We start from the raw sequence: 13,585 nt of genomic DNA, 5'->3' as shown, positions 1-13,585 counted from the left end.
CTGTCAACCCGTTGCACTACATCCACAAATCTCCCCTGTGGTTTAATTTTTTTTCAATTGCCTGGCAGCTCCATATTCAATATCCTTTCCCTGGTAGCCCTCCTCTGCACATGTCTAAAGCATCTCAGTCTTGCATCTTAACCACTGTGCTGACCTGAGATCACCTACCGGAAGAAAAATGCCCACTCACATCCTGGGCCATCTGACCTCAGGAATTCGCATGATAAGGTGGGGCCAGGTTTCACAATGAACACACCCGAAACTCTGGCTGATTGGGACCCACGCCCAGTTTCCCACCTTGGCTCAGGCGATTAGAGGATCATCAGGGGGTCCTTTTGTCCCTCTGTGGGGGGTCACTCCCACTAGGTTTATATCTGGGACTCTCCACCATTTGACCTTAGAACTGAAGAAGCTTCTCGGATGAGAGGTGAAACGTCTTCATGCAACTTAAAGAAGTCCAGACGCTTTTCTTTGCAAGCTCCTTTGACGATGAATGATGAATGTGAAAGGAATCGACTTTCTCCAAATGCTGTCGCTGCAATGCAACAGCTGTTACTTCAAAGTTATTTCCCACCCACTGACCGTTCTACCGCAAACAAATGACTGCGTCCTCTTTAAGAAAACAGGCGTGTCCGTCACAGGTATGAACAGAAATGTAGGAAGTAGCCGACAAGTGTTTTCGTCCTTACAGCACAAAACTAATATGTGGACAAAGGGGCTATACAGAGGTAAGCCTATTATAATATAACCTATACTACATGCTATATTTAAGATGTTTATGTTTGTTTGTTTATTAATCAGATGTAAACCGAACTAGATGTATAGCCAGCCAGCACAGTAACAATATGATAAAATTTCCACACAGCATTTATTGGAAGAAATATCCACACCTATCCCAGCTACCGGAGAGAATATCTTTAGGGATTTTTAAAAATATCCACACATGCATACATTTATTGTGTGCATATATATATATATATAGCTTGTATAGTGAAGGTTTTAATGTTTTAATCTCCCAACAGACTGGCCTGACTGACGACATGAGACAACCTTTGCTCCTTATCAGCTTGTCGCTGGCAGGTAAAACAATTTGCACTGACAGTCACCTCTCCTCATGTCCCGAGTGCAAGGTTCAAACAGCTCACAAAAGTCTGTAAAGTCCAAAGAGTTTCGACTGAGTCTGTGCTGAGAGTGGAGGGAAAACAAGGCTGGGGAAAAGACGCCGTGGTATTCCAGGCACGTTTTAAAACAACTGCATTTCAAGCAGAAAGCTCGCCTTTAACCGCTCTTAAACCTGCGCGGCTGCATTCCCGTCGGTGCGCCGACTGAGTGACGTGATGCCTTCAGGGCCTGCTTACAGGCTCAAACATCTGAGCTTTCATCTCGTGATTCAGAACGAAGAGTGTCTTTTTTTTTTCTTTTAATGGGAAGGGCGAGTCTACAGGTTTTGAAAACAATAATATGAACAATAGGACTACTAGTAGCATCGATACCTGGCTATTGTTTTGAAAACATGACATAAAAAAGCAAACGCCTGCATAAGTCCCAAGAAAGGCGAAGTTTGCTCTTGTTTCAGTTATTTTTATTTAAAAAAAAACAAAACAAAAAACTACATTTCCTTTTTTCTGTTTTTCTTGTTGTTTTGTTTGTTTTAGATCTACTGTATTTTAAGAAAAAGAGAGAGAGAGGGAGTGATTCTATGTATTTGTGAAATGTTTTTAAAGATTTATGAGTTCAGCAGGAACAAGTGAGCTCAGAAAAGGTTCAGAGGCAGAATAACACGATTTTTCTTCGCGGGGTTTGTTGATAGTAGCAAAAAAATATAAAATAATGCCAGCCGCACTTAGCGCCTTGTGTTTCCTGTTTGTGAAAACCTTTTGCTCAAAAACAAAAAAGATCAGGCAACAAGCTTCTGAAAGCGAATTAGCGCCAGGAATGTAAATTATATTTTAATTTGTTCATTAACTAAGGGCTGTTCTTCATGCATGAGAGATAATTATTAAAGTAATAATCATCAACATTTTCATATGATTAAATATTCATTTTGCTGCTATCGGCAGCTGCTTCTACACAGTTCTCATTCAACCTACACTGCTCATGAAAGCACTTCTCCAGTTCTTGTGCCTGCGGTTTGGTGGATGTGTTTCTGATAAATTCTTTGGTAAACAAGAAGCTGTTTAGTTTACATCTCCAGAAATGTTGTTCAGCTGAAAGTGACTTAACGAGAAGGACTGTCAAAAGAAACCGCCACACCCACTGGAGCAACCCACAGATTTAAAGTCCAGCCTCTTTGGGTGCAAGTTTGCAGGTGAAAGTTTCATCATCACTCCGCTTTTGCTGCAATTGGCATGGCCTCTGGACTCTTTGCTGCAGTTCATTTCAGATCCATGTATCCAACTAAATCACTTTAATAGTGATTTATTAGACAGGCTTTACTTATTAAAGTCTAACTCTTAATGATGTCATAAATGCATCTTATTTTAGGTGCCCTTGTAAAAACGGCCTTGTAAAATCATTCCAACCGCACATGAAAGCATCAGCTCTGGGCTGCTTCACTCGTTATCATTTCTCACTTCTGACTCATTAGCCTTTATTCTGACTTTTTTTTTTTTTTAAGAAGACAACAAACCTAAAAGCCTAAAACACTTTTGTTGTCTTTAAGAAATCAGTGGGGAAACCTGAATACAGGCCATTTCACTGGTGTCATTTTATTCTCTGCTCTCCTGTGAAAATCGTATAAAGGCAGTCCAGCGAGACTGATCAGGACCATATTGATTTATTCACTATAAATCACTGGCTGGTGTGTTGTCGCATAGAAGCTTTATATGCCAGTAAAAAAAGGCATTGAAAATTCAGCAGGGCTTTTCCAGCTTCAATCTGCAATACTAACACAAAACACACACAGAGAGGAATGGTAGCTAAAGACAAAAGCACATATTTCCTTCTTTATTCCCATGCAGATTTCAAATTGACAAACATGCAAACAGCAGAAGAACTTAAATTCAGTTTTTCTTTGGAACGTAGTTGCTTAAAAAAATCGCTTATGCACCACTGATTTTGTGAAGAGAGACAGCAAATATGATTATGACATGGCTTACAATAAGTCAGGCTAACAAAAACACAAAATAGATGTTTAGTTTGGGATCACTTACAATCCAAAAATCATGGTGTGAAATCGATGAGGAAGGAAAGAGTGTGTACCTTACTAATGGGTTTTTACCCCCTGAGCCCACTGTGTGTATCTATAGATTTTCTCCTCTGCAGTGGTGAAAGATGTACTCAGATCCTTGGAGTAAAACTACAAATTTAAGAATACTATGCTATTAGAAGTATTCCAAAACCCTATATAAGTGAAAATGCAGATGCTTTCTTTTCATTCTCAAAAACATGTAGGTGCATCTCTGTAACCTAAACATTTTTGTAAATACCATTTTTTTCCCCAGTTTTCATTATTATTATTTTAATTTAGAAATGTTACCGTTTTATTCCATTCTGCTCCCAAAACAAAAATGCTCAGAGATGTGTCCCACACCTTTCCCCTTCTTATTCACCAATCTGCATTATTATATCGCGGACACACACCAGACACTATGCTAGTGCTTGCCTTAATTCTTCAGATTCAGCAAGCTGCTGGAAACATTCCTCAAAGATTTTGGTCCATATTGATATGATCACAAAGTTGCAGCAGATTTGTTGGTTGCACATCCGTGATGCAAATTTCCTGATCTGCTGCAGAGGTGCTCTGTTAAATTGAGATCTGGTTATTTTAATACAGGGAACAAACTATTGCCAGTCTTGGCAGCCGGGGGTCAGTCTGGCTGCCAATCATCTATTCTTGGAGATGATTTGAGATGATTTGTGCTTTTCGACATGTTAACCTCATCATAAAACGGGTACACTAGCAGCAATACTCAGGTCGGCTTTGACTCAGTTGGTGCTAAGGAGTCCCCGCATTACTACACAAACATCACCACCCTATTACAAAGAAGAACGGATCCATGCTTTTCTGTTGCTTCAGAAACTGTAGCTCGTTACATCAGTCAGTGTTTCTAATCTTCTGTTGTCAAGTTTGATGAGCCTGTGTGAATTACAGCCTCATTTTCCTGTTCTCAGCTGACAGGAGTTGCATCCACTGTGGTCTTCTGCCTCAAGGTTTGACGCATTCAGAGATGCTCTTCTGCATACCTTGGTTATAACGAGTCCTTATTTGAGTCACTGCTGCCTTCCTGTCAGCTCGAAGCAGCCTGACCATTTTCCTCTGACCTCTTGACATTAACAAGATATTTTTGCCCAGAAAACTGCTGCTGACCAGATATTCTCTTCTTTTGGATAATTTTCTGTAAAGTTTAAAGATGGTTGTGTGGGGAAAATCCCAGCAGATCAACAGTTTTTGAAATATTCAGACCAGTGAGTCAAGCATCGACAACCATGCCATGTTAAAAGTCACTTAAATCACATTTTCTCCTGTGACGTTCACGTTGAGCTTCAGTAGGCCGTCTTGACAGTGCTTACATGCCCGAATGCATTGTGTTGCTTCCATGTGATTGGCTGATTAGACATTTGTATTAATGAGCAGTTAAACAGCTGTACCTACTAAAGTGGGAGTGTATTTGCCCATGGACTGTTAATAGCATTTTTAACTTTCAAGAGAATCCCCTCTTTTCAGTACTTGCTACTGTAACCAACACTAGATGCTTATTTTTCTCTTTTTTTTCTTTCTTTTTTAGTTGTTGCTGTAAACAGAACAGAAACCAAATCCAGCTCAGACATAAGTTTGACCAATTTTTCATAGTGAAAAATGACCTGAACATGACCCGTTCCCTTGTGGGAGTATCTAAGTAATGTGGGCTGTTGCAGTGGATGGCCTTGCTTTTCGCCTGGCTTTTTGGAGGGTGACTTTTCTTCCCAATAGTTAAACTGGCTCTCCATTTTCAGCTAGGCAGTTGTTTGAACTTTCTCCATCTGTCTCTGGTTTTGGTCGAAGCCACAGCTTCTCAAATGACACTATAATGCGTCACCATCAAAGTATGAGAACCGTTTTGCTGTTTATGTTGGTTTTAAATTACTTGTTTGTTGAATGAACTGATGACTCATTATTGAGGAAGGAAGAAATAAAAAGGCCATACATTGATTTTATTCCTTAGTTTTTTCTAAGACTCTTTTGTCTAGACTCTTCTAATTTCTGCAGAAGGTCACAAAACAAAAATGCTGAGATGAACTGATTTAATTTAAAAAAATACACCGTGTTTATGCTTATCTTTGCCTGGATTACCCTGAAATTTGATGTAAACAGTCATGTGTCCTCAGGTGCTATTATGATGACGGCTAATTTCACTATCTAGTATATTTATTTTCGTAAAAAAAGATTACATTCTTATCAGGTTCTGCCGCACGTTGTTTGAAATATAAAACATTTCCTCCACCCTAAATGGAAATGATAAACATAGTAAGCACTGCATCTTAAATATCTCTCTTTTTTTGTTTGTTTGTTTAGTTCTCCTCCCCGTCGGTGTACTGGGTCAGAAACCGGTGGTGATCAATTTCCAGACAAACCCAGTGTTGTCTCAAACTGGTACTGATGCAGTGTTCACATTGCTGAACCTACCAAGTGTCCTGACCATCACATGGTTGTATGAGAACAGGGCTTTGGGCGTGTGGGCTGGAGGGACCTCAACGGTTGAACCACCACCGCAGTTCCAGGGCAGGGTCTCCATCACTGCCAACACGCTCAGAATTGGAAGTGCCCAGCTCCGGGATGCGGGAAGCTACCAGGCAATGGTGCTTCCCACTTCTAACACAAACCTGTCTGTGAACACCGGATCAGTACAGCTGAGAGTGTTTGGTAAGAGATAAAGAAGTGCCCCTGTGAGTTGATTTAAGAGAGGGTTGGGAAGTGGGGTGGGAAGGGAAAGTGGAGGGCTTGTAGAGTGTGTGGGGGGGAGAGAGGTTTTGAGGGAAGCGATAATGTTAGGGAGGAATACCAGGGAGTAAAAAGAGAAGAGGGAGGATTCGGGAAGTAAGAGAATTAGTCTGGGAGGTATAATGAAATTAGTGACCCATAGTAGGCGAGGTAAAATTAATGAAAAAAGAGGAGGGGATGAAGCCAGTGGCTCAGGGCTTTATGCTAATTAAAACTCATCCAATATGCAGCATTCATGCTCTTAGATGTTTGATATTATAGCAGTCTAAATGTAGCGTTGCATTTGCATACAGTACATACTGTATTTGCATTCATTTATATTCAGTACTGTAATGGAGCCCGAACAGCTGAGGGTCTCTCTTTGTTTTCAGTCAGCTGCCCACGCTGCAGGGATGATGTACAGATTTTCTCAACCTTCTTACCACCAGTGCTAATAGGGTGCCAGAGAGACCGAATTGTTAGAGGCACTAGTCTATTATTGCTGAAAGGTCACATTCTCCAAACTCACCACAGCAAGTTCATGTCATGGAACAGCCGAGTCCTTCTGCACGACTCTCAGCCTCCTACTTACTCGTTCATAGCTTCCTCTTGAAATGAAAGGCAGCCAAAATGCTAAAATATAAATCCTGCTGCTGATTCACAGGTGATCTGCAAAAACAGGAGTGATTAGAGTTATTTAGTAGTTGCTCGAATGTTTTTGTTTGTTTGCTGTAGCTGCTGAGGTTCTCTCTTAGTCACCGCTTCCTCCTCCTCCATCCGTATGCCCCCTCTTCTCCTTTTCCAATTATTTAACTTAGGCTGCTCGCCAAGAGGCATTTCGGGTACCACTCACACCGTCTGCCCCCTTATTCGCCATCTGTGCCTCTATCTGAACGGTGTCCCTTCTCAGCTCTCACTTGCTTTGATTACAACAAATTATCCTCAACAGATACATAAAGCTGCCCTCTATTGTTCTGTCACTCCAACTTTTGAAGTGAGCTCCCTCTCGTTCTCTTTCTCTCTCAAACACTCAGGCTCATACCTATAGTAGTCGTTAATTTTAAAATCTTTTCTCAACATTTCTGCTTTTGCGGCTCTTTGGTAAAGTTTATTTTTCTTCCCATAGATGCCGTAGCCGGAGTGAGTTTGTCTGTGCCTTTAGTACCATTGGAGGGGGGAAATGTGTCTCTGAGTTGTACATGGACTGCTGGGACGGAGATTACAGTCCAGTGGGGCAAAGGAGGCTCAACAGTCACTGCTGACTCCAGGATCACCATCTCCGGTGGCTCTCTCATCATTAACCCAGCCAGACGGAGTGATGCGGGGGAGTACACATGTACAGCCAGCAACCCTGTCAGTGCCCAAACTGCCACAAAGAGCCTCACTATCTACTGTGAGTTTGTAGTGATTAAGACAAGAGGAAGCTAATCTGCTGTAGCCACTGCAAATAGCAGTAGCTTATCTGCTTACCCCCATTGCACTGCATACAGTATGCTGAAGTGCACTCAGAGTGCACAGAACATTGTCCAAAAGCTTATTGTTGTGCTTCTGGCTTTGTCTCGATCACAACAGTAATTCAGTAATTCTCATGTTACAACTGCTATGCTTCTGATCGGTGTCCTCAAAGATCTAACGTGTATTTTTTGTGTGTCCGAAATAAATCCCATCCTCTGTAGCCACAGACGTATTCATTCACAGGGGCTGCTGTACTGTAGACTGATAACAGCTGGTAAAACTGAAAGTGCAGCTAATGATTACTTTCAATGTCACCTTATCTCTTGATTTATTTTTTTTCTCCAATAATTATTCAGGCCAGTTTTTCAATTTCAACCACAATTTCCCAGTTTGGTGAACTGGGCAGTAATCAGAAACAGAAATCAACCATAAATCTGCAAAGCCTGCATGTGGGAAACTATAACAAGCAAATATTTACAATAGTTTCCATCTTTTTTTTAAATTAATGCATTTCTTCAGTTAAGCTGTGCTGACATCAGACCAGGTGAGTTTAGGGTAGTAGTTAATGTTTGCCCACTAACTGCATTCTTGGTGGTTCAGTCCTTTTGACACTGAAGCTGCCAAAGTGTCCTTGGGAATACATGGCGGTTTGAAACAAGCATCATGTGGGAGAAATTCCATCCATATTTCCGATAAACAACATACACAATGTTTATTTGAGTCGTACTTGATTCGTTCTAGCTTATAATCATGTTTTAAGAAGAAAAATACAAAAGTTGCCACTTCAGTGAGCGAATTATACTGTCAGGCATGCAAGTCATGCAATACATGTAAAAATAACCTTCAGAGAGAACATTTTCTTATTTTTTCTGTATGGCAAAACTCCATTAGCCGAATAACTTGCAGTCAAGATTAAAGACAGTTCACCAGAGTGATTTATCTTGATGTCTTTAAAATAAAATTGACAAAATGATAACTCCTCCAGCTGAACATATAATCCGTGCCTTTGCTTTTTGAGATATAAAACTGTGCTCATTGTACTTGTGAAGTAAATCTTTCTGGTGCTGATAACTTTGTCCTCTAATAATCAACAAACCAGATGGCCCTGACACCCCTGTGCTGACCAAGGACACCCCGAAGCAGTGTGTCGGGGGAGGGGACGTGGTGGTGGGACAGACGGCGCGTCTCACCTGTACGTCTAACTCGCTGCCTCCTGCGCTTTTCTCTTGGCAACTCGATGGGCAGCCTATCACAAATAGCCCGCCGGACAGCGGGGCGCTCACCATTCAGACTTATTCGAAAAATCAGAGCGGCCGATACGCCTGCACGGCCAGAAACGCCATCACTGGAAACACGTCAACCCAGAGCACAGTCTTTGCCATCGTGGGTGAGTTATGGTGAACGCTGACCTCTCTCTGACTGATTATGATGACAGTTGGTTTTGGACTCCGTCCTCATATCTGTCTTCACGACAGGAGAGGGACAGAAAGTATCCTGGGAGATTGATCTGCTGAGAATGCGGTCAAAGTCATTCAGTGAACCAGCCCGACTCATCCCTTTATTTTCACTTGTTTCCTCACCCCCCTCTTTCTTTGCAATTACTTTATCATTCCTTTTTTAGAATCTTCACCTCCTCTTGTCTCATTTTTTCCTTTGCCTCCTCTTGTTTGTCTGAGCCTCCAGACTCATTATCTTTATTAATTCTCCCCCCTGTGACACCATTCCTTCTATTTCAGACGTATGCTTCAGCGGAGGGGAAGTGGCGGGGATTGTGATTGGCTCTTTCCTGGGCATCTTAATCATCGTGCTCCTCATCGTGCTCATTTTCTTTCTTGTGCGAAGAAGGAAGGGTGAGTTCGTGTGTGTGTATGACCACAAACCTTGTGTTTGTCTACTCTTAAAAAATTTATTGTATATTTTGTGAAGCAAAACACTTTTCATCACAGTCTTTATTAGCATCTTTACTTTAAAAGTAGTCCATTAATTTTTCCTTGCAATGTTGCAATGTTATTTGTTTTATTAAAGCATTAAGACAAAGGGAAACTGCGCTGGTTCCAAAGACCAACCCAAATCAAAGGCCTGTGGTAAGCCCCTGTAAAATTTTAACTACAGATCTGATTTATTGACAATTCTTTTTTTGTTCTCATTCCATTTTTCCTTTTTCTGTGTCTTTCCATTAAGCCCACAGATCCACAGCCTAATGGTAGAAGGGATTTGGATCAAGGTCCCAACCCTCCCCTCTATCAACACAACTCTGACCGCTTATACAGAGCTGCACGCCAAAGCCTTGACAACCTGCAGACACTGCCGCCAAATGGGCTGCGTAACTCTGACACACGCCAACACAATGGCCATACGCACACAAATGGACTCCTACACAATGCTATTCAGAACACCAATTCATATCCACATAATGGCATTGACAACCCGGCTTTCGTGCAGACCGATGCTCAGAATACAAACACACTCCCAAACACACAGCAGCAAAATCCTAACATTCTCATACAGACTGGCCCTGCCCAGGGCGGCGGCCAGCCGCAGGCGGTTCATGTCAGCCTTAACGCGCTGCCGCAAACTACCCAGCCGAACAACAATGCACAGTTGCCCGCCATTCATGTCAATCTTAACTCGTATCCAACTGGTGTCCAACAGACACAGCAAGACATTTCTTTTCCCTTTACCAATGCAGCCAATAATAACGCTTCACAAATCCAACACAGCCTGATGCCTGCAGGGCAGTCTAATCCCAGAATGCAAAGTGGCAGACCCTATCCTAGTGACCCCCAGGATGCTCAAGTAAACGCATATCAGCAAGATCAACCAGGACTTATTCCGACTGGATACACACATTATAACAGTAATAACACTTCACAGAGGAATGCCAACACACAAACATACCAGGAACCAGAGTCTCACAGGAGGTCTGACAGGAACTCTGGAAGACAAGAGGCCACTCCTAGTTCCTCCCGTCGACAGATGTCTTGGGATTTCCTCAGAGGGACACCAGCGTATCCCAGCGGCACGCAAGACAGAGGACAGACATCATCTGAGTACACCAGTGATACTACAGACTATACCAGCCATGCTCCCATACGCGAAGGAAGAACAACAAACAGATCTCAGCCTCGAACTCAGAGACAAACTGCTTCCCGTAGCAGGACTCCACCCAGACAAGATGCATCATTAGCTGACAGACGCTCGCGGCACCACTCGGCTGATTTTCAGCAGGTACTCTCTGGCATTTTAACCCAGCACGAGTCCTCACAACGCACACAGAGAAGCCCCCACACACAAAGGGAAAGTGCTCAGCGAGACATCAGAGGTTCGCCTCGTAGCCAGTCTGCCCCCAGGCAGGAAGCCACTCACAGCAATAACCCCCAGGCACTGCCTCCCACTGCCTCTGTAGGCCACTCTGCTGTCTCACAAGGACCCACCATACAACAGGGACTGACTGCACCGCAGGGTGCGGACACAAGAGCTTTGGCTGATCCTAATCATCTTCAACAGGCACACATGGCTCAGCAAAACAAAACAGCACCAGTTCAAACAGCACCACAAGGCGTGGGTACACAGACACAGCCTGTTACACATGGTGCTGGTCAAGCTCCCCAAAGGGGCACTGCTCCAGCCCCATATCCCTCCAGCCAGCAAAAACCCAGTAATCTAACCCAGGCTGCACTCAAAGCCCACACTGCAAGGGCTCAGACATTTCAAAATCGGAGACAGCAGACCCAGGCTGCCCTGCTTCACCCCGGACCACAGACTCAAGCTCCAGCTGCTGGGGATCAGCACCCACCGACTCCTCCTCCTGTTATCCCCCTCAGAGAGTTTCAAACGCTCCCTAAAGAGCGCAAACACCATAAATCCCCTGGTAGAGCCCCGGAGCCCCCAAGACCTCCAGTTAATATGCCAGTGGCTCAGCGACCTGATGCGCATCGCCATCACACCGCGATGCCTACCAACCATCATCACCAACCTCGGAATGGCCACATGCATGTCACCGCACACAGGCACGGCCACGCTCATGCTCATGGCCATGGGCAGCCTGCCCAGCCTGCTCACCAAAGGCAGGTGAGTGTGAGACACAGCACGATAGCAGCCAACAGCTGCCATATGTTTGATATTGCAGATTTCCAGCATGCGGCTGTCTCTGACGTGCACTTTTGTGCCTGTGTTGTCCTGCTTCCTGCGTACTTGCATTTATACGATGCCTGCTCCTTCTTTCACTGTCTGCTCAACAGTTGCTGCCTCAGTCTTTTTTGAAAGATGCTTGACAGTCAGTCTTAAAAAGTGTTGCAATTTTTGGGTTGACAGTGTTTGTCAGTGCCGTAAAATTGTATTTAGTCTCGAGTGTTTGTGACATTGTGGCAGTTTTTAAAGTAGCATTGTGTGTCAGGTGTCCTGCTTTTTTTTTTGGTGTCTGTGTGTGTCACATCGGCAATGAAGGGCTTGTTGTGTGTCTCCAGCAACAGGCTCACAGAGGGAGACCAAGATGATGACAGATGTCAGCAAACTACACTCTGCAACTGTCCTGTGAACAAACAGCCGACAGACGAGATCCAATATACCACCAAGCAAGACTGACTGCACGGGGTTTAGCACTTTAAAAAGCTGTCAAACGCTGTCATAACTGACTCCTGAAATCAGTTATTTTTTTATGGAAAAAAAAAACGAAGACTGGGGTGAGAAATGTTTTCTGAAAAGATATTAGAAATTATCTTAAAGGAGGTTCGAGCTACCCTTTTTAAGGGTAAAAAAAATTACACTTGCTACAAAGCTCCATAATCAACAAACCTTTGGAAATACAATCACTGTGTCCCACACCCAGTTATTGGACTGCTTTGTACTTCTGAAGCACATGTATCACAATTTGCCAAGGGCCTTTTTTTTTTTTTTTTTGTTTTTTTTAAAGTGCAGTGATCCATAGGACCTGAAGAAGTTCATGTCCTCTCATCTATTCATCAGCAGCACTAAACAACTAAACTGCCCAAATAAAATGCACACGAGGTAGCTGCGTGAATATCCGTGACTACCTGAGCCAGTAATGACAAACAATAAATGAGAAAGGACCCTGCACAAGATGGACTCGGCCCCTGGGAGCAGTCATGAATGATGAAATTAGCAGCCGGGGTGGTCTTGATTTACTTGGAGCTATTTATTTTGTGCCTTCTGTTTACAGATGCCTCTTATGACACTTCTCAATTAAAGGGATTCGCTCCAGTGGTGCTGGGAAATAATGCTCTGCTTACTATGAGGGGGATCCCCCCCAAATGGATGGGCGCCTATTAATTAAATGCTTTTATGTGACTTAAATGACTTGGAAAATAATCATACCCGTGCACGAATGAGGTCAGCACAAAAAAAACAAAAACCTGAGCTGCCGCACTTTCTGCTGAAAAAGCAGTGTAACAATTTACGGGTTCATAGACGGCTCATTAAAAATGAAAGATTGTCGTTATTAGCTTTTTTTTTTTCCTTTTTTAAACTCAGGGTATAATTTTATATTGATGATAAGTTGCACTAATTGATATCGGTGGTGTTGTTTTGTATGTTTTATTTAATACTGATATAGTTCTGTTTCTCCTAACAGAACCAACAGCTCGGGCACTGCGTTGCACCAAATGTGTAACAAAAAGTTGGAAATGAATTGTGTCACATAAATTTTGTGCTGGCTAAAAGTTCAAAGGGTTTAAAATGTCACATCCCGAGCCTCCAGCAAAACCATTTACCGCTAGTATGCATCTGTTACGAGATTTTTTTTTAAAAACAGGGCATGTATTTGTGACCTTTTTATTATTATTAGCAGACAAAAAGTGGATATGTCAATCAAAGCCTCAGGTTAAGAAATTGAAAAGTCTCTTTTCTTCTCCTGGAACTTATTTGGCATTAAGAATACAAATCACAGAATATCCCCAACTCTGTTCTTTAATATTGAAATGAATAAGCTCAGCGTTTGAAACCAACATGAAAAACTACTCCGCGCATATGGAAGCTCCAACCAGACATCTGGAGCACCATAATTCCTTTGGTTCTTGTTTTGGAAAATGAATGCTTGTAAACAGTTCATACAGATGTTCCAAGTGAGATGATAAAAGTACAGTATTTATCATGAGAAGAATGTGTATATATTTGGGACTAATGAACAGATTTGTATTTTTATTTTATCAATAAAAATAAAGATATTTTGCTACTGCGTTTGTCATCTCACTGCCATCGCGCTAGACAACACTT

At 42.6% G+C, this 13,585-nt stretch overlaps 1 protein-coding gene across 1 annotated transcript; it reads left to right on the top strand.

Annotated features, from left to right (window-relative positions):
* The first annotated feature begins 654 nt into the window (after window positions 1-654).
* On the top strand, window positions 655-12,223 carry si:dkeyp-97a10.3 (uncharacterized). The gene is made up of 9 exons (XM_013911610.1): window positions 655-728; window positions 1,023-1,080; window positions 5,495-5,842; window positions 7,026-7,292; window positions 8,454-8,741; window positions 9,091-9,204; window positions 9,380-9,438; window positions 9,536-11,425; window positions 11,821-12,223. Exons 2-9 carry the CDS (start codon window positions 1,041-1,043, stop codon window positions 11,848-11,850), a joined length of 3,036 nt encoding a protein of 1,011 aa, XP_013767064.1. The 5' UTR covers window positions 655-728; window positions 1,023-1,040; the 3' UTR covers window positions 11,851-12,223.
* Window positions 12,224-13,585: the final 1,362 nt, after the last annotated feature.

Source organism: Pundamilia nyererei, unplaced genomic scaffold, assembly GCF_000239375.1.
Source record: "Pundamilia nyererei isolate P.nyererei 1_Seehausen unplaced genomic scaffold, PunNye1.0 scaffold00067, whole genome shotgun sequence".
Taxonomy (NCBI): domain Eukaryota; kingdom Metazoa; phylum Chordata; class Actinopteri; order Cichliformes; family Cichlidae; genus Pundamilia; species Pundamilia nyererei.
The sequence above is the reverse complement of the archived record's forward strand: the minus strand, read 5'-3'. Positions and strand labels throughout refer to the sequence as shown.